At 41.5% G+C, this 19,302-nt stretch overlaps 2 protein-coding genes and 1 long non-coding RNA gene across 4 annotated transcripts; 2 read left to right on the top strand and 1 right to left on the bottom strand.

Annotated features, from left to right (window-relative positions):
* Nucleotides 1-69: 69 nt before the first annotated feature.
* Nucleotides 70-7,100, top strand: LOC129585158 (autophagy-related protein 16-1-like). Of its 2 annotated transcripts, none has more exons than XM_055477741.1 (8): nucleotides 70-744; nucleotides 942-1,059; nucleotides 1,132-1,299; nucleotides 3,869-4,268; nucleotides 4,636-4,890; nucleotides 4,979-5,273; nucleotides 5,749-5,833; nucleotides 6,083-7,100. In XM_055477741.1, exons 1-8 carry the CDS (start codon nucleotides 612-614, stop codon nucleotides 6,330-6,332), a joined length of 1,704 nt encoding a protein of 567 aa, XP_055333716.1. In that variant the 5' UTR covers nucleotides 70-611; the 3' UTR covers nucleotides 6,333-7,100. The 2 variants fall into 2 exon arrangements, with proteins under 2 accessions (XP_055333716.1, XP_055333717.1); XM_055477742.1 differs by having other exon boundaries at nucleotides 4,636-4,887; nucleotides 6,083-7,099.
* Nucleotides 7,101-7,963: 863 nt separating this feature from the next.
* LOC129585159 (autophagy-related protein 16-1-like) lies at nucleotides 7,964-13,295 on the top strand. Its single transcript, XM_055477744.1, has 8 exons — nucleotides 7,964-8,437; nucleotides 9,727-9,844; nucleotides 9,952-10,119; nucleotides 10,624-11,023; nucleotides 11,144-11,395; nucleotides 11,830-12,124; nucleotides 12,186-12,270; nucleotides 12,401-13,295. Exons 1-8 carry the CDS (start codon nucleotides 8,320-8,322, stop codon nucleotides 12,660-12,662), a joined length of 1,698 nt encoding a protein of 565 aa, XP_055333719.1. The 5' UTR covers nucleotides 7,964-8,319; the 3' UTR covers nucleotides 12,663-13,295.
* LOC129585160 (uncharacterized) lies at nucleotides 11,666-18,854 on the bottom strand. Its single transcript, XR_008689973.1, has 3 exons — nucleotides 18,408-18,854; nucleotides 12,197-12,306; nucleotides 11,666-12,087 (listed from the first exon to the last, which is right to left on the bottom strand). It is a non-coding gene; the product is annotated as an uncharacterized LOC129585160 (long non-coding RNA).
* Between the last annotated feature and the right edge of the window lie 448 nt (nucleotides 18,855-19,302).

Here is a 19,302-nt window from a genome sequence, read left to right as displayed (position 1 = left end):
GGGAAATGAACTTTTCTGTATCCGCTGCAGCTGCCAACTGTATTTGCTGTAGCGCGTTGAAACTTCTGCGATCGCATGATGTTTTGTCGAAGTTTTACATTTTTTTTAAAGTGCAATTCCGCTATCGTTTGCAATGCTTTAAAGTAAAAATTATCGATTATCCTGTTTATTTTTACCAAAGAACCCGGACTGATCAAAGATTGCAGGGGCATTTACGAGCAGATAGTCTGAGATAGGACGGCTTGTTTGCAGCTCGTTGTGACAGCTTTAGTTATGGTTGTGATTTTGGCAGCGCAACGTTGGCATCCGAGTGAGCAGAGTGTGCTGGATCTCCGATCTCAACTCTCCATTCTACTCCTTTTTATGATGATTTTATCCAGTTTTCTTTATACGATATCCATTCAAACGGTCTCTTCCAGTTTGTAGTGAAGGCTTTGGTTTAATGAGAGTACTCAGTACATGCCAGAATTTATCTTGCCGTTTTCAGTTAATTACCCGGATTTCAAATTGTGATATCAGTACTGCAGCGAATACCGCTTTCGAATTATTGTGATTGTTTTTCGTTGTGGGATCTTATTCAGTCGCATGCGTGACTGCTAGATACTCGCGTAATGCCTTTAACTCCGCGACCATCGTCTTCTCCACATTCATTAATACCCGAGCCATGGAAATCAGATATTCTGATCAAGTTGGGTCGAAGAAATCGCGTGGAAGGCGAAAACTTCAAATCCGTGTTCGACGCCTGTAAGCGCACTTGACTGCCAGTAGTAATTAAATAATTCATATTTTTTTAAATTCTACAAATTAATTTTTTTGGTGATCGTGCATCTTAACAACTGCATTTTCTGTTGCTGCTGCTAATTATTGTTAATTTGCCAGATTGTGATCAGCAAAGCCGTATTTTTAAAATTTTGCTAAAGGTATTTTTGCTTTGTGCACAGACGGGAGATTATTTGAGCATGCGGATTCACTGAAATCCCAGAGCATCCAGCTCAATTTACAAGTTGAGAAGCTTAAGGAGGAAAATCTGCGGATTGCCGTCCGCGGCGGGGACGCCGGGTAAATAGAACAGAGCGCTGGGTAAAGCGGATTAGATTTGTATGGATTTGTGCAGTGCGTGTCATATTTCAGCGATCCGAAAGCGTCGGAGAAAGTGGCTATGCTGGAGCAGAAGATTTATCGCCTACAGGAGGAGCTGACTGATTTGCACCGGAAGAAGGGCGATAATGCACAGCAGCTGGTGGATATGCGGAATCAGCTGCAGGAAAAAGAGCGCATCCTCCTCGAAAAGGATCGCAAGTACGTTGTGCGAAATTGGTATAAATCTGAACAGTGTTTTACAACAAATGGTATTATTTTTACGGTGAAATTATTTAAATACAGTATTTTTAATGGATACACATCTGATTAGCCAGCCGAGTAATTACAACCCGGCTTCTGGAATTTGTGACCGTAGTATAAACGTTGTTGTTTAACACGAAGGTTCAAAGAACCCAATAAAACATTATATTTTCTCACTCATTGAAGATGCCTGCGATTAGCGTAGTGTGTTGGCTCGTCGATGGGAAGATTGCTCTCGACTGTTGTTATGAACAGCCGTAAATAAAATGTACAAATTGTTCAACATAATTTATTTAAATGCCGTTGATTTATTTTTTAATTTTTCATGTTTTCACTGTATAATGGAGGTTATCTGGAAACGGATTCACGGCTTCGCTCTACTTTTATTTGATTTTGCATTTTGTGCGCGCAGCGGTTTGCATTTTTTTCAATTTAAAACGGCTTTTCATAACGGAGGATGTCGGATGATATTTCATGTAGCAAAACGTCAGCTTCCCTTGTATTTGCTTTCGGAACCCTGTACAATAATATTGGGTGATTGATTTACTTCAGGCGAGAATCTCTGATTTCCGGTTGTAGTTCAGGGCCAGGGCAGATGTTGATTTTTTTTTAACGCTGCACATGGGTGGGAATCCATCAGCTGGCGTTTTGAGCGTTTTGAATCCCGATAAAAGGATAGTGTGTTTGTTTAGAGATAACAATTCCCTCAGCTTTGTGGTTATGTTGATGATGCAGTTCGCTTGATGTGTGTTTATGATTAGATAACCGCAGCTGGTACATTTCCTCGACCATGCGGTTTTTTCGTATTGGTAATCACTGTTAATTTAGTGTGAATTTAGGATTTTGTAATTATCCTGGGTAGTTCAAAGAAAACATTTTTGTTAGTGATTAATTAAATTTAGAAGTTCCTGGCTTTCCATTTCCTTATCTTTTTATTGTGCGTGTAGCGCATTACCTCATTAACTGTTTCGTAAACCAAAAATTAATTTTATGTATTTAAACAATTAAAATTCATTCACAATGTGAACGGGATCTGTAAGTAGAAGCTGATAACAGATGAGACTTTAGTGGCTTCCTGCTTCAGCCGTTATGCTACGATATCGTTAGCATAAACTGAACTAGGGGTATAAAAGAAATTATAATACCTTTTATGGGGAAGTAAATAAGTAATTTGGTAAACTTAATAAACAGAAGTAAGGAAGTGAAAAATAATTTTACAAAAAATTAGTATTAAGAAAATATTACATACTTGTATAATGTCTTATGAGAAATAATTACTTGTATTATGTTCAGTGTCTGGCATGGTAACATTCCGTCCGTACTTGAACGCTACCAATTCAGTTACTGGGAGGCATTTTTCGCATTTTATTTGGCTTTTGATTTAGCGTATGGGTCCAGCAAATGAGCGCACAATCGACCCGATTTTTTATCAGTGGGCTCGAGTCTCTCAGCAGTCAGCGATTTACCGGGTGCTTTGGCGGTTTATGGGACAATTAAGGGAAAATCGATTAAACGCGATATCTATTTGGCGGATCAATTCTGCGGTCATGAGCGACATTGCGTGTAAACTGCAGAGCGTAGAGATCCCATCGGAAACCTGAGGAAAACATCAAGTTAGAAAATGGCTTTCCGCTGGCTGTTATTGTGCCGGCTAGTCGCTAATTTGATTTCTCAATAAGACACATCCATTCCCGACAAAAGAACGAAAAACGTGCTGCGTGCCTGTGGCAACTGGGAAGTCATTGCAATTTGCAGGATCCTCGTACAAATATTATGACATTTTGTCCAGTTTTTAGGAAATTTGCCTTGATTATTTTTTCCTTGATTACGTATAACCTTAGGATGCGGTACATGGGACTAAATTGAACTGATTTGGGACAAATCATAAACTAAACATAATGGAAGATAGTATTCAGGCAATAAATAACATTTATTCCTGTTACGAGCATGTGCAGTTGTGTTGTTTTATAATATTTGAGCTTAATTCACTGAAGCTGAAGGCATTGTGGAAACAAGAATGAAATCTGGAAAAAGAATGAAATTGGGAAGTGGTCTGTTTCAACTTGTCTGTTTACTTTCATCCGAGTTCGGTGATTCGACTTTGTCTAGAAGTGACATTGTTTCTTCGGACAGCTTAATAATAGTAATGTAAAAAACAGTAATATTCCAATAAAGTAAAGTAAAAAGTATCAGATTTAAGTACAATATTCTTACCGAATAGAGTAAAAATTGAAGAGTTCTAAGATAAGTGTGAAAACTTTTTTATGAATTACCAGTCCTGTAGAACCATACACTGCATTATTTTTTTTAAGTTCTAGCCATGGCTTTACGTCTGATCTTGAGCCACGGTACTACATACATTAGTTATCGTATAGGTATTTAAAATGCTCTTTGGTTTGCAACTTTGCATGGCTTTCGAACTGATTGTATAAGGAACACTTGAGTCTTTGGAAAAATTTTACTTGTTTTTGCAGGATTGGATTGAGTAGATAAAGAAGATCAAAATTTTCTATTCATTCAATTGCAGGATTCAGGATCAAGAGGCGATGATCTACACGACCAAACAAGCCATCAAACAGTCGGAAGCGGCTGTGCTGGAATTGGAGCGTTCCAATCAGTTGCTCAAGGATGAGCAGCAAGCCTTACACATTGCCTATTGTAGTATGGAGGAGAAGTTCCGTAAAATGGCATTGGAAAATCAGGAGTTGATTGATCGCTGGCTGAAGCTGAAGGCACAGGAAGTGGACCGGATGAACCAGGAAGCTGAGGCCTCGGCCCGGCTGCGGCAACGCTCCATGCAGCATGACATCCTGGAAGCCGCCAAAGAGCCTGTCAATGTGAATCTTGATAATTTATTGAGATTGGATGAGTTTTCCGTGCCTCCCATCTGCTGTGTGATCATTCCGTCCGTTGCTCAACGAAAAATAGTAAGTAAAAATTTCTCGCATCGGTCTGTTTACTTTTAAATAAGCATTAACTGAAGAATACATAACGAATATTTACTCTTGTTTATATGTTAAATAGTTTTATAAGCATGGTAATTTTGTACGAAATAATGTGTTTTAAAATTAGTTCTGAAATATGGAATCGATAAGAGTATCTTGTCAAATATGGTAAGTACTCAAAATAATTTATACCTCTCATGTTACAAGGATTTTTTTACTTGGTTTTCTGTTGAATTCTAAAGTGCAGTTTCTTGAAGCTTGTGAATTTGAAATTAACCTCACCTTTTTGATCTCACCCACCTTCGTCGTTGTAATAATAATATTAATATTCATGATTAAATATTTTTAGGATGCTCATGAAGGTGAAGTCAATGCCGTCCGCTGGAGTCCGACGGGACGTTATTTCGCCACCGGCGGCGCCGACCGGAAAGTCAAATTATGGGAAACCGGCGGTCCCAGCGGACCGGAATGTCGTGGCATCCTCACCGGCTCCAACGCCGCCGTGATGTCCGTCGAGTTCGACCCGGGCGAGAGCTTGGTGGTCGGCGCCTCCAACGATTTTGCCGCCCGCGTCTGGACCATCAGTGACCAACGGCTTAGGGTAGTAAGCGTTCTCCTCAGTTTCCTTCTGTTCTTCCTCTGACTTTTAACGGGGCTGACAATTCAGACGGTAATGACTGGTTGTTCCATAGCACACACTAACCGGACATTCCGGAAAAGTATTATCCTGTAAATTTATCTCCGGGCCCAACCGCGTTGTCTCGGGCAGCCATGATCGGACGTTGAAGCTGTGGGATCTGCGGAGTCGAGCCTGTGAGAAGACGATCTTTGCCGGGTCCAGTTGTAATGATCTGGTGGTGTATGGGAGTCAGAATATTATCAGCGGACATTTCGATAAGAAGATACGCTTCTGGGACACACGATCGGATAATAGCGTTAATGAGCTGCTGTTACAAGGGAAAATCACCTCGCTTGATTTGTCCTCAGGTAGAAAAACATTAACCATAATCTGTAATGGTTAGTAAATATCCGAAGCCTCTTATTCCTGTAAGAAATAAGGAAGATTTAATTTTTTATTTACGGCATTGGCGATTAATAGCAGTATTATGATTGCATTGTGCAAGTTATGTTAAGTTTAGTCTCATGTCCATGTCCCACGTTCTCTAATCTCTATCTAGTTTACGCGGAACGTTCGTAGAGCATTGGCTGGCTGCATCTACAGGGCCTTCATCATATCGAGCAAAATAAAAACAGCATAATTAATTTTGATAATCGAGTTCATTGGTACGAGTACACTGATTCTATATTTGTTTTTTTGTTGATCTGTATTTTATTTCATAAACGTTCTGCCTTTTTTAGCAAACTAAATTATTTTTATAATTATGGTTTTTGGGTGAAACAGTCATAGTTTCCGGTAAGAATGCTGTTAGCCTGTTACTCACGAACGCTGTTTATTTTGCAGATGGATTTTACCTTCTTTCGTGTTCACGGGATGATCTTCTGAGGGTAATCGACGTTCGGATGAACCAAGTCACCGTCACCCTTGCGTAAGAATTTTTTTCAGTGTTATGCTTCTCCAGAATCTGAGTTTGTCGAAAAGCGTATTTGTCTTTTAATGAGCCAGATAATGAATCGGTGTAAGATCACAGGATGTATCGCTTCTGATATTGTTTTAGCTCATTACAACTTTGTGATTTCGATTTGGCAAATGATGTGTAATATTAATTTTTTAGGATGCGCAACTGATGTGTTACTATTAATTTTGATTATTAATTTGTTAATGCTTTCTTCTTTAGTGCGGAAAATTTCAAAGTGGGATGCGATTGGTCCCGCGCAGTATTCAGTCCCGATGGGCAGTACGCGATGGCCGGCTCCAACGACGGCAACCTGTATGTGTTCAACTTGAAAACGGGCCAGGTGGACAACGTGGAGAAGATCCTGAAAGAACACCCGACCACCATCACGGCGTGCTCCTGGCATCCGCAGGGCAATCAGCTGCTGTCTTGTGATCGAAATAAGAAAGTTATTCTGTGGAGTGATATGTGAACACGACAACGGTAGTTCGGCGGCTGGCTGTGGATTGTTTGACGATGCTCTTTCTCGTTTTTGTTGTGATTTTTTATTTCGGTGTTTTTGTCTGTTGTTTCCGGATCGATTTTGGTGTTAGGATGCTAAAGCATGTTGCCGATGGGGAGACGAGATTTTTGTTTTTTTGATACGTCACGGATGTGATCATGCTGAGAACAGCATTAAAAACGTCACTAATAATTTGAATTTTGAGATACGGTGAGAATATATTGTAGAAGAACCCTTTATCTGGTGATGATAGTTGGTCAGCGTCACTGCAACGTGACAGTAGCAATTATGTAATGATATGTAATGATTTGCAAGAAAGTGTGATAACGTGGGAGAACGGTTAGACTATCTGTGACGTATCAAACTATCCGTTAGACTATCACATCCGTGACGTATCAAAAAAACAAAAATCTCGTCTCCCCATCGGCAACATGCTTTAGCATCCTAACACCAAAATCGATCCGGAAACAACAGACAAAAACACCGAAATAAAAAATCACAACAAGTACCGTGATATGCAAATCTGCAATGAGCAAACCTGGTTGCGAATTGCTTCCAAGTTCCAATCAAAGTTCGAAGATGCTTTTCCGCATAAAACACCAGGAACGTATTAGCAAAAGCTAAGCTGAAATTAAAGGCAAAATAGCGCGTACTATCGGCAGTCCGCATTTGGTAAAAAATCGGTTAAACCAAAAATCTACAGCCGATTTGGTTGCTTCATAACCGTGTTGCTTACATTATGCGGGTGCAGAACCTACCCCAATACGGTAACAATTATTATTTTAAATCTGCCTCACTGCCTGTGTAATTGAAAATTATGAAAAGATTTTTCGGAAAAAGATATCTGTCCCCATTAATATCATTCACCATTTAACCATATGGCAAATATGACGTAGCAGAAAAGAGTTTTATCTTATCACCAGCCGGTTTTACTCTGATATCTTATCGATGCTGTCAGTGAAAACAGCCGTTGATTTTCATTCAGAATTTTATGTACGAAGTACCGTGCTGTAGAGTGTAGCATTTAGCGGTATCTTGTGGAATTTACCATACGAGCACCGAACGGGCGAACATGGGATACGCTTCTTATTTATTCCGTAATCAGGAGGTACTATAGCTTTTACAAAAAAATGTGAACTTAGCGTGGTTTTTTCGTAATTTGTAGCGGAAAATATATATTGCAGCCGGTTGGTTATCGAAGTTAGTATGTACATTAACCCCGTAAATTTATTGGCGTTTTAACTGCTGATTTTGGCAAAGCTCAAGCGACGGTCAGAACAGGTAATAATGCTCAGATTCTGATTCACAGCTGGCTGACGCAATAGTAATAATTATATTAATCACAGACGAAGACTCGTACAGGTACTCAAAGGCAGGATGCAAAAATAAATGGTACGACGTACTTAAAGACTTTAACTGGTTTAATAGTAGCAAGTACATACTGTAGAAACAGATTCGCAAGTAGTCAAGACGTATTAACGATAAATACCGTCGTACTTGTGCTGCATGCCCAGTTGCCCACATGCGTGATAAATGTGTGACCACGAAAGCGGCTGCACTGTGCTCGTATTGATGGTTAGCACAAACAAACATCAAAATGAATATGGGGCATATTACACAGTACACACCACATTCTGCTACGTACGGTACTTTGTATATTATGGTATGACATAGTGCAGTCTCTACTCTTTATCATCACAGTAATTTGAATTTTTCTAATTCTGTAGCATCTTTCGCCGTTATGTTTATCTTTCAATAATGGCGTTTTCATTTGTGCAATACCTGCTTCTCTGATACAGCCACAAAAGTTTATATCTTGCATGGTCAAAATATAAATTTTCATACACAGCGCAGTCTGCGCCATAGAGTACGTGGTACTGGTTTTGTAAGCCTTTTCTCCAGCTGCAGCGAGTTTTGCAGTAATATTCGGCGTTCAGAATTTTCGTTTTCGCTTCTGATGTCACGCACATCGTCACTACCGCCACCGTCGACAAATGGTTGGAAAGTCCATGTACTGCAGAAGCTAAAGAAGAGGAATCGCACGGGAGAGGATTTCAGACCGGTGTTTGATGCATGTAAGAAACATTGTTTATGGTCAACATTTGGTATGTTTCGAAATAATTAACTCGTAAAGTGAATTTAACTGTATACCTGTGCTGCGTATATTGATATTCTTGCAATACGGCCGTCCTAGTACCATGATATGGCCGTCTGAAAAAAACTGGACCAGCTGTAACGGGTGGGAAGACTTTCTTTAGTGTTATGGTGCATCATAAATTATTATATAGGGGGAAAAATGAGTCTAGCCGAACCAGTCCCTTGTACTTCTGATGCAAGCCAGCTGGTGGTTTACGTTGTGTCGTGACAGTGTTTTATGTAAAGCGCTGCTATTAAGGCTGTGCGGCATTGACGGTACATGTGGTTTTAGCTGCACCGGGCTATAATACAGTTTTAGCCTGCTTACGTAATGCTGCTTACCTGTTACAGTACCTGTAATCTTAATAGCGGCGCTGTACATAAAGCGCTGTCTAGCCACAACGTAAACCACCAGCTGGCTTACATCAGAAGTACAAGGGACTGGTTCGGCTAGACTCATTTTTCCCCCTATATTATGTGTACAGTACAGACTGCACAGTGTACTTACAGGCAGCATTACCTACGTAGGAATGCAAAATCACACGGTCGAGAATTCGAGATCGTAATACCTACATGTTGGTATTGTTAAAAAATTAGTCTTCAAATTGCCCAGTGCCCAGCGCCCGTTTATACTACGACTGTATTGTACATGCACTTACACCGTTACACGGACGTTGCACCAATCGGGGCGTGCATGTAATGTAAACCTGCACTGATGCGGGAGACTGCTTCCGCTGCTGACAAAGGGCTGTCAGCAATTTTCCGAAGAATTCGACCGCGTCCAGTATTTTATTAAATTTAGTCAAAATTTTGTATTTTACCGGAATCTTCGTTAAGTTAGAATTGCGTTTACCTGCAAACGCAAGTAAACCGCCTCGGGATGCACGGCTTTCGATTTTTCTCTCGCAGGCCGCAGCCAGATCCGGTCTCGCATCGTGACAACTGACGTCTGTTTTTATACGCTGCATAAAATATTAAGCGTTATAACTGTAGGCCGCTCTAGTAGGTACGTACCGTACAACTACCGATATATTAAACTTCTGTGTACGTAGTACTGCAACTGTTTACAAGTTGAGTTGTATTAATGCATGCTAACAGTAAGGTTGATAGTTCATTACGTACATTATGAGGTTCATTGCTTATGTCAAAAAAATTATACTTCCCTCTACGACCACTGAAATGAAGACGTATCAATTGTGCCAGCAACATTACCTAGTTCAATTTTCAGATGGGAAATTGTTTGAGCTTGCTGAATCGCTGAAGGTGCAGAACAAACAGTTACAGTATCAAGTTGAAAAATCCAAAGATGATACACAGAGAAACGGTTTTCGCGGAGGAAATGTCGGGTAAAATACGACCGCAATTTTGTTTCAGTTATTAGTGTATAAATTAATAGTCCTGAACTACCCCTGGTAAATGCAAATATGAATTTTGATGGTATTGTTGATAACAGAGATCCTGACCCAGCGGAAAAAATCAGCATGCTGGAACAGAAGGTGTACCGGCTGCAGGAAGAGCTGACGGAAATGCACAAGCGGAAAGGGGACAATGCGCAACAATTGGTTGATATGCGTGCTCAGCTGGAGGAAAAAGAAATGACCCTGCACGATAAAGACCGGAAGTGCGTATAAGAATATCGCTGAGACAAAAACGCATCGCTGGTTTTTTTAAAAATTTGGTTTGAAACTGAATTTGAGGAAGCTGTCGACTTTTGCTTGTCAAGAGATTCGCTTATCACAAACGTAAACATAATTTGAAATGCTGATTTTAGTTATGTGAAATTGTACTCGGAAAACGCATACGTTTTCACATATTAGTGAGCGTACTTGTCCGTCCCTTTCTCTTCGTAGTCAGAGCCATCTAGACTATGAAATTTCAAATTTTCAGTGTGAACCCCACGGTTGCCTACCTATGTGTGTTTTGCGGTCTTGCTCGCTTATATAGTCAGTTACTCACTGTATCCATCACAAAACGGCTTTTAAAAAATGTTTTCCTAGCATGTAAATGCATTGCCGGCGTAATTAAAAGGTACCTGTTTGAGGCGCGAATGGAAGAAGCATTTTAATTTATATGCATGTGTGACTCCGTGTCTCCGAATCTTATCGTCATTCGCGCACATTTGTAGGATTAGAGATCAAGAGGATATCATCTACAACATCCAGCAGGCTATTTCTAATTCCGAGGTGATGCTGTTGGATCTGGAGCATTCCAATCGCCTTCTGAAGGATGAGCAACAAGCTTTAAATGCAGCCTACAGCTGTATCGAAGAGAAGCACCGGAAACTGGAGCAGGAATATGAAGAGTTGATTGGGCGCTGGTTGAAACTGAAAGCCGATGAAGCGGAAGAGAAGAACCGCGAAGCGGAGTCTTTTGTCCGGCGACGTAAGAGCTCTATGTTGGAGGAGATCATAAAGCACATTAGGCAGCCGGTCAAAGTGAACATTGACGAGAGTGATGGCTGGGAGGAAGTGGGTATCTCGTCGGTGTACTGCGTCAGTGTTCCTTCTTTTCCTCAACTTCGACTGGTATGCTAAAAACTGCTTAACTCGTTAAGCTCAGCAGCAAATTTTTCTCATGACGTGAACTGCTCTACAGAATTTCTGTAATGCGAAATTTTTTCTCGGTGTAATTATTGTTGTTGTCAGGATGCTCACGAAAGTGAGGTGAATGCTGTTAAGTGGAGTTCAACAGGACGATTCTTTGCTACCGGTGGTGCTGATAAAAAAGTGAAGCTATGGGATAGCAGCATTCCCACGCGACCGGAGTGTCGCGGGATTCTGACCGGTCCCAATGCTGCCGTAATGTCAGTGGACTTTGATCCGGGAGAAAACCTCGTGATGGCTGCTTCCAGTGATTTTGCCGTGCATCTCTGGACCATATTCGACCTACGCCTCAAGGTATAACCGGAAGAGCTATTTGGTTAATCACTTCTGCGGAGCGTTACAGATTTGAAACATTAAAACTGATAAGAAAAATTATTTTCGATAATTAAGAGAGCTGAGCTGATAAATGTCTTATATATAAAGCACCGGTTCCATAATTAGTGCAAAAATAGGGCATTGGTGTACGGTAGATCGAAACCCTAAATTAATTTTTTGCATGCAGCACATCTATAAATTCATACTAAAAAAACGATTTAATTTCGATTTACTTTAGGATCTGAGCTGGTTAATGCTTATGACGAGGTATAAACAGTGTACAAGCAGTGTCTGACTCTGTGTGTACAGCCAGTGTGTGTGCACAGACAATTAATTACAAGATGCAAACAGTGTGCACTCGGTTATACCGTTTGTATGCTTTTATTAAATGTCTGGCATTTTCTTATTCATAGCACAAATTAACGGGGCACAAAGAGAAAGTGCTGTCCAGTAAATTCATTTCCGGTCCCAACCGCGTGGTTTCGGGCAGCTATGATCGGACGCTCAAATTATGGGATCTCAGAAGCGGAGCGTGTACACAAAATTTCTTCGCCGGCTCCAGCTGCAACGACGTCGTGGTGTGCGGCAGTCAGACGATTCTCAGTGGACACTTTGATGGCAAAATTCGCTACTGGGACACGAGATGCGCCACCAGTGTCAACGAGCTGGCGCTGCAGGGAAAACTCACATCACTAGATCTGTCTCCAGGTAAAAATGAGACACCTATAATTCGGATAGCAGTATGACAAAAGTGTACCGAATTTTACAGATGGATTTTACGTTTTAACTTGTTCCCGGGATGACACGCTGAGCGTGGTGGACGTGAGGATGCGGGAAGTGACCATGACTTTATCGTAAGCAATAGCGTGTACAAGCCATTTTCGCCCTCACTGTAAAATTAAAAAACAAAGTCTTGTTAATAAAATAACAATAAAATTTGTTATTTTAGTTATTTTATTTATTGTTATTTCATTGTTATTTTAGTGCGGAGAATTTCAGAGTAGGCCGCGACTGGTCGCGAGCGGTATTTAGTCCGGACGGACAGTACGTCATGGCCGGCTCCAATGACGGTGTCCTGTACGTTTGGAATGTACGAAACCGAGAAGGGGATTATCTGGAGAAAATGCTCAAAGAGCATCCTACCACCATCACGGGCTGCTCATGGCATCCACAAGGCAGCCAACTGTTGACCGGTGATCGCAGTCAGCGCGTTATTGTGTGGGGTGATATGGAGATTCGTGGATGAATTTTCTCGGTGCTTTCGCTTATTGCCTTTAGCTTTAAAGCTCATAGATGTGCTTTCTTATGTCAGAGACCGCTGCCTCGAGGCGGTAGACACCTCTTGTGGCTTGCTCTGTCGCCCGCCCGCACATAACCACGCCATTCGTGCCGCGTTATTACGCTGCTTACTCAGCGTTCACTTTGTCTCGCTGACCAATCAGCGCATCGCAGCACTCTTGGGGGCGTAGCCCAGCGCCTACGAGCGATTCCATGCTTTGCGGCATCAGCTGTTCCATACCTGCAGCACGCTGAATCATTATCACGATTCTTACGAGCGCGCTTGCAGCCACTTTTTCCACAGCTTTTCCCTATCGGGTTTTCTGTTGGTTTTTGTGTTGTTGCTTTATTGTTATCACAATAAAGCTATTTGCCCCATTTTCCATCTGCTTCTGTGTCATATCTGACGCTTATGAGCCTTGCATTGATTGTATGTATCTTCGTGTATAGGCTGCTCCTTATGCAGAAATTTCGGTACAGCTTGGTATAAAGTCCGCATGTTATGAAATGGATTATTTTGTTACGAGTTACTGTGTCTGCCAAAACAGGACTCACTTAACTGGCTAAATTGCCTATCTCTATATTACAACAACCCCGTAACTTCTGAATAAAAACAACTGAATAAAATTTAATAAGATTTAATCGAAACTACTATATTAACTAGGATCAAAAAGTTAAAATCTTAATGTTCTTAATCAAAAAGGCCGACCTCTCACTACATTCAAAGTCGTTAGCAGATGTGAGATATTTAATAAGAAAACCCGTTTTATGTAAATCACCGGAGCTAACCTTGGGCGAATAAACGTACGGTACATGTACGAGTATCTGTACATCCGCACGTATCTATATACGAACAATATATAAAATGCGCAAAGTTCAAACGCGGACTTACTTACAAAGTTTTTTACCCTTGACATACAGACATCGAACGCAAAACCGCGCCCGTTTACACGTCTTGCATGTATGTACTTATGTACGGGCTAAACTCGACCGCATGCGCACAACTGCCATGACATACAGACATACAAAATTTAATATGCGTGCAGACATTATGCTTCTAAATTGTATCACAACATTTCTGTGCCATATAAGCTGTTAAAAAGCATCAAAACAAAGTGCGCTTGGGTATTGCTGTGCATTATTGTTTTTAGATAAAACAAATAAAAGGCTGCGGTTAATAATATACTTCTGGGTAGCCAGATCAAAGAGGGAACCCGCCACATGGTTAAGCAAGTATATAATTTGTTTTCATTAAAAATAAATACAGACGAAAAATCGGAAATGTTTATGTGACCAACAGATTATTCCAACTTATACTTCGCTGAACTAACATGATATCAAACATCAATTTCTGACTTACTATGGAAGGCTGTCCAGCTGTGTTAATCGTAGGGGGGTATTAAATCAGATTAAAAATCAAGCACAGAACTGGGTGTACTGTCAAAAGCACCAGCAGCTGGGTAGCCAGCGCGCAGGGTTCCCTGCGATACGACGGCAGTTATACATGACGAGCATACCGCAAATTGTTAGAGACAGCCACAAGGATTTGTGAACGTTTTGGCAAGTCGAATCAATTTGTAATACGCTAGTCAATGTGATCAAAAGTAAATTGAGCAATAATCAGGCAGCAAATAATTAGTAAACACGAGCGCACCTGGCCAAACACTGATCTTGCGCAGTCTGATCTGGATTCGCAGAATGCAGCATCCCTGCGCTATAGATACACCAGTAATGCCAAAAAGATTATCAGTTTTTACACTTCTGATTTCAAAAACAAACAAGAAGGCAAAAACAAGAAACTCAAAAACAGACATAAAACCCTATCATTTTATCGTTTAACCGTCGCCGTCAAAATATAGAGAAACGATCACGTGGTTTTGAATTTTGCTATTGGCGGTGGGCAGCCTCGATCTAACTTAGAATGCTGACCCACCACAAAAAATCGCGGAAACGCGAAGTTTATAAGTAACTGGGCGTCGCTTAGACCCGTTACAAGGTACGCCCATCTTCGTAACGGTTTTCGTCGACGCCCACCGACAGACATCGAGCGAAAAGCGACTAACAACGAAGCGCAGCCAATTGGGACTTGGTACGCCTATTTCTCGCTTCGATGTAGGTCGCAGATGATCGATGTAAGTCCGCGTTTTGACTCTGCGCATCCTTTCTAATGAACTCATATATACGAGTATTTCTTAGATCAGGTAAAACATAGACACGGATGATCAGAATGAAATTACAAAAATTGCTGCTCGCAGTAAATGCAAGTGCAACCGTCATAAAGATGTTTCGAATCTGTGCAAATTGCAGTTGCAAGTTTTCGGAAACACTGATTCTGAAATAATCCAGAAAGAACCAACCTATAATTATATAATCCACAACAGTGTTTAGGGATGATTGTTCAGGGCTGAACATAATTGATCAAAACATGATTCAACTGTCAAAAAGCAACGAAAAGGGAAAGTGATAAAAAAATGTTTGCAGCCCAGTTTTACTAATACAAGGGACCAAAACAGTAAGACTGTTTTGAAAAAAAACAGTAATACAGAGCACTTATTACAAACGTAGCACCGCTCTTAGATTTACTCATTGCGTAATCCTATAATGTAAAAAACTCGCAAAAACCAAACTCAAATAATACAGTAAATGAACAAGATTAGGAATTTTTAGGGAATTTACTGTAGACCACAAGAGCACCTGAGGCGAAGCCGAAGATGACTCGTATATTATATTATTACGTTATTGTTCTTTTATTAATTATTATTCTTTCAGAAATTATTATTATATTAACTATTATTATCAAAATTTCGGCGGATATTGGTGTATAGGCTTCTCGGTGCTATCTCGTGGATCATGCTTGCGGTGACTGTTTGGCCGCCGACGCTCATAGTCGCCAGTCGTCGGTTCCCCGTGTGACCTTTGCCCTTTGAATTTTTCAAACTTCAAAACGAATTAAAAAATTCTTTGTAACATATGGTCCAGTTCTGGTTAGGTGTGCGAACGATTTTCATACATCAGTATTTCCATTGTCAGACCTTGGTACTTAGTGCTGTATTTAAACGAGTTTAAGAGCCATAATTTCTTAATGCCCTAAGTATATGGTGAAGAAAAATGAAAAATATATGGTGAGGTTATTTACATTAGACTGTTTGTCATTCATCCTTTAATAACTCAACTCCCTTAGCCGCAGATCAACAAATCTTTTTAAATCTGTTGCATTGTACAGGTTTGTAAAAGAACAGTTTGGTGCACGATTAAAAACAAACACCGTGAAGGTCGCCCAACAAAACGGCATTGATCTTCCTTTCAGAAAGGGAACGAATCCCACTAGTACCACCACCGTGTTCGCAAAACTGACTTGCTGAAACAGCCTTTGTGCTGTTTCTGCTAGAACTGAATGCCATGATTGCCACCATTAACGCACCCGCGCAGGATTGTCGTTCTTGCAGACAGTGCGGTTTACTTTTAGTAATACTAAGTATTACTCGTTATGGTTCTGTACAACTTAAGAAAGCAGCTTCTTTTCTTGTTATTTGTTTGTTGCGCCGAAATGGTCCGGGTTCCGGGCCGACTACGGGCTCTAAAACAACAAACTGGGAGTCCGTTGGCTATAAAAGCCCTGGGCGAATGTATTGCTTTCACTTTTCAGTACTCTAAAAATTTGCTAAATAATATTTTAGATGCTTTTTTTAAATGGCGCCCTTTCCACACGACAACACAGTTGGTACGGAAGGAATCGGTTCGTGGCATTCCCGATATGGGGATGTCAAAATTACCACTCAAGACTGTCCTCCTGCTCCTAAGCAATCCTGTGCTGAAGAAGTAGCTAACCGAAATGTAGCAATCGCCGTGATTACGGCCCTCTTTGTTGTTAGCGTGTTAATTAACATCGGGCAAGCTGCATACCGGTTTGTGGGGCGGCGCAGACGCGGACGACAAGGGCAAGGACAACAGCATGACCAGCTCGAGCCGCTACGAAACGCCCAGGACCAGCCCGAACCATCACGATTACACCCTGACCAGCCAGAGCCAATAAGACGTCAGCATCACCAGCCGGCCGAGCCGCAACCATCATATTCTAACCAGCCAGCGCCTTTACGACAACCAGCAGCGCCTTTACGCCATCGACAGGACGAGTCCCAGCCACAGCGATTCGACCAGAGCCAACCCGAGCGGCAACAACGTCAACAGGAGCAGCCCTACATGTTTCATGTTCAAAGATCTGTCACCTTCCAGAGGGATGCGGTTAGCGAGCGCTAACGGTGTCGCCCCGTGAGGCGGCGGCTTTAACCTTCTCCGCCAATCGTTCCCTGCTGTATTTCTTACCTCTGCACATGCTTATCGTCTATCGTCATCTTACACCTTATTTCTATGCATCAATAAGTTACTCACGCTAATTCAGAACCTCAATGAACAATAATAATATTCTGGATTGTAATAAGTACTTTGCGTGGTAACTGTGCACTTCCTGTTATTCTAATTATTATACATTGTTAATGTTATGCCCAGTACATCGACAACGCATTGCAGAGCAACGTAACTGCTTTGCAGCTTGTCATTGCTATGGTTTGCTATTATATGTAGCTGACATTATACTTGCATAATGTTTAAACTGTCTATTATAACCTGTTTCCCTCGCTCGCTTTAACAAAAACACACGCCTTTGCGAGCTGGCTTTCACCCTCAAGCTTAACTCGTACGTACGGCTTACTACGCTCGCATAGCCACACGCACCAATCTTGATCTACGTATACGAGTAGGGTTTTATAATTATTCAGTACCATTATTGTTATGCAGTTTAAACCTCTGAAAATCAGCATATATCATGCGCGCCACTGCATTCACGAAGTAGCCGGTAATCTACGTACTGAATTCTTTGTATAAGCAGCGCGAAAGCGTTCTCCAGCAGTCATGCGTTGCGGCTAAGAAAATAGGATACAAAATTACAAGAGTAAAACGAAAATAAGAAATCTAACAAAATTGAGAAAACCCTAACAACAGCAATAAAAAGCAACAAGACCCGAAATTTGATAGTCACACTCAGACTTTTAGCAGTCAGGGTCAACCGTAAAGCGCGGGTCCCGTGTAACAGGACGTGAATAAATGCTGCAACTTAGTGCAGCTTATGAGACTGATAGGATATAGAAACTATAGATGTGTTATTTGTAATGATGCGTTATTATTGTAAACTGTAAATAAAAGCCAGCTGACTGTGGGTCGCGGACAGTGCAGAGTCTCGACAGTTGCCGCTGACACTGGCGTCATTGTGCAATAATAATCCAAGAAGAGGAGCCCTAGGCTTGCAGCCAGCCCAACGATACAAAACAGCGGCAACTATGTAGAATACTATGCCGATATCCTTATATGCCGATAACCGTAGCAGTGGAAGTCACTGATTTCCGGCATTCCGATTTCCGGCAGGTGATTTCCGGCATTGGCAGCCGGCACGTTGGGCAGCGCAATACAACGATAAGGTACAACCGGTGCTTCAGCAAACACACCAGCATCTCAGCGTCGACGGATGAAAGGAAAAGAAAACTTGTTTCCCTTAAGCCCCATCCAACAAAATCACGTGCCTTTTGGTTGGCTTTTTTCGTCTGTAGTACTCTGTACCACATACAGATACTACTGTCTGGGCAAGCTAGTACGTTACCATTTGGCATTTTCGCTATTCGTCACAATGCAAAACAAACCCGCAGTTAAAAATAACACTTACATTTTGACCAGTCCGATCGAAGGCCGTCCCCATCACTAGCTGCAGAAAGTTCAACTGCGCGATATACGCCAGCGGTGTCGGGTGTTCGGGGACGTCGCACTTAACGGCAAACAAAAGTAGTCAGTCGTATCATTTCTCTGCTCAACAGTGAAACCGTTAAAACATCTTGTGTTACGTATGTATGCGGAATTTTTCTAGCTTTATCCAGTTACGATGCACAGTCAAGGTGTTAGGCCGCCATCCGAACCAATGCAAAGAACGAGAAAACGTTTGAGAAATGTCAACCTAGGGTAATCTTGAAGCAATTATTGCATCATGGTACAGGTAGTCAACAATTATTTCAAATAAATCCAGTATAAGTCGCAAACGTTGAACTATGCGCAATGTTGACGTGAGCGAAGGTACTAAGAGCATAATATTCAAAATGATCAAAGTTCGTTCATAGCCTTCCAACGCTTTACCACCAGCTGCAGCTAGGCCCTTGTGCAAATACATCAACGTCGTAGCGATGAAAGGAAGAAAATGAAAACCTGTTTCACTTGCTAATACCAACAGAAATCCCTACACGCGGCTTTGTGCCGGCTTTAACTTATTTTTTCTTAGCTCGCACGTACGTACCGCTTACTATACGCCTCACACAGGCACACACGAATGCTACCAAATATCCCGTTAAGGCAGCCCCATCGTCAACCGTTTTCTGAGACGGAGAAAAAGTTTCTCGACGGGACGGTACTGACGGAGTTTCCGTGGTCACGGATTTTCCACGACACGATCACTCCGATTTACCTTCCCGTCGTGGTAGCCCGAAAGTTGTCATAGTCGTCCGTGCTTCGGCTATATTAGCGGCACCCTTTTGACAAGTGGGCAACCGCCCGCTGCAACGGTTGGAAGTCAC

This window comes from Paramacrobiotus metropolitanus, unplaced genomic scaffold (assembly GCF_019649055.1).
Source record: "Paramacrobiotus metropolitanus isolate TYO unplaced genomic scaffold, Prichtersi_v1.0 Parri_scaffold0000016, whole genome shotgun sequence".
Classification (NCBI taxonomy): domain Eukaryota; kingdom Metazoa; phylum Tardigrada; class Eutardigrada; order Parachela; family Macrobiotidae; genus Paramacrobiotus; species Paramacrobiotus metropolitanus.
Note: the sequence above shows the minus strand (reverse complement) of the source record. Positions and strands in the feature narration are given on the sequence as shown.

What these genes read in the sequence shown, in the direction of transcription:
- LOC129585158 (XM_055477741.1), top strand. Translation starts at nt 612, where the DNA reads ATGCCTTTAACTCCGCGACCATCGTCTTCTCCACATTCATTAATACCC. An exon ending in GTGACCAACGGCTTAGGGTA is followed by an intron (nt 4,891 to 4,978) that starts GTAAGCGTTCTC and finishes GTTGTTCCATAG; the next exon opens with CACACACTAACCGGACATTC. An exon ending in CTCGCTTGATTTGTCCTCAG is followed by an intron (nt 5,274 to 5,748) that starts GTAGAAAAACAT and finishes TTTATTTTGCAG; the next exon opens with ATGGATTTTACCTTCTTTCG.
- LOC129585159 (XM_055477744.1), top strand. Translation starts at nt 8,320, where the DNA reads ATGTCACGCACATCGTCACTACCGCCACCGTCGACAAATGGTTGGAAA. An exon ending in CTGCACGATAAAGACCGGAA is followed by an intron (nt 10,120 to 10,623) that starts GTGCGTATAAGA and finishes GCACATTTGTAG; the next exon opens with GATTAGAGATCAAGAGGATA. An exon ending in CTTTTCCTCAACTTCGACTG is followed by an intron (nt 11,024 to 11,143) that starts GTATGCTAAAAA and finishes TGTTGTTGTCAG; the next exon opens with GATGCTCACGAAAGTGAGGT.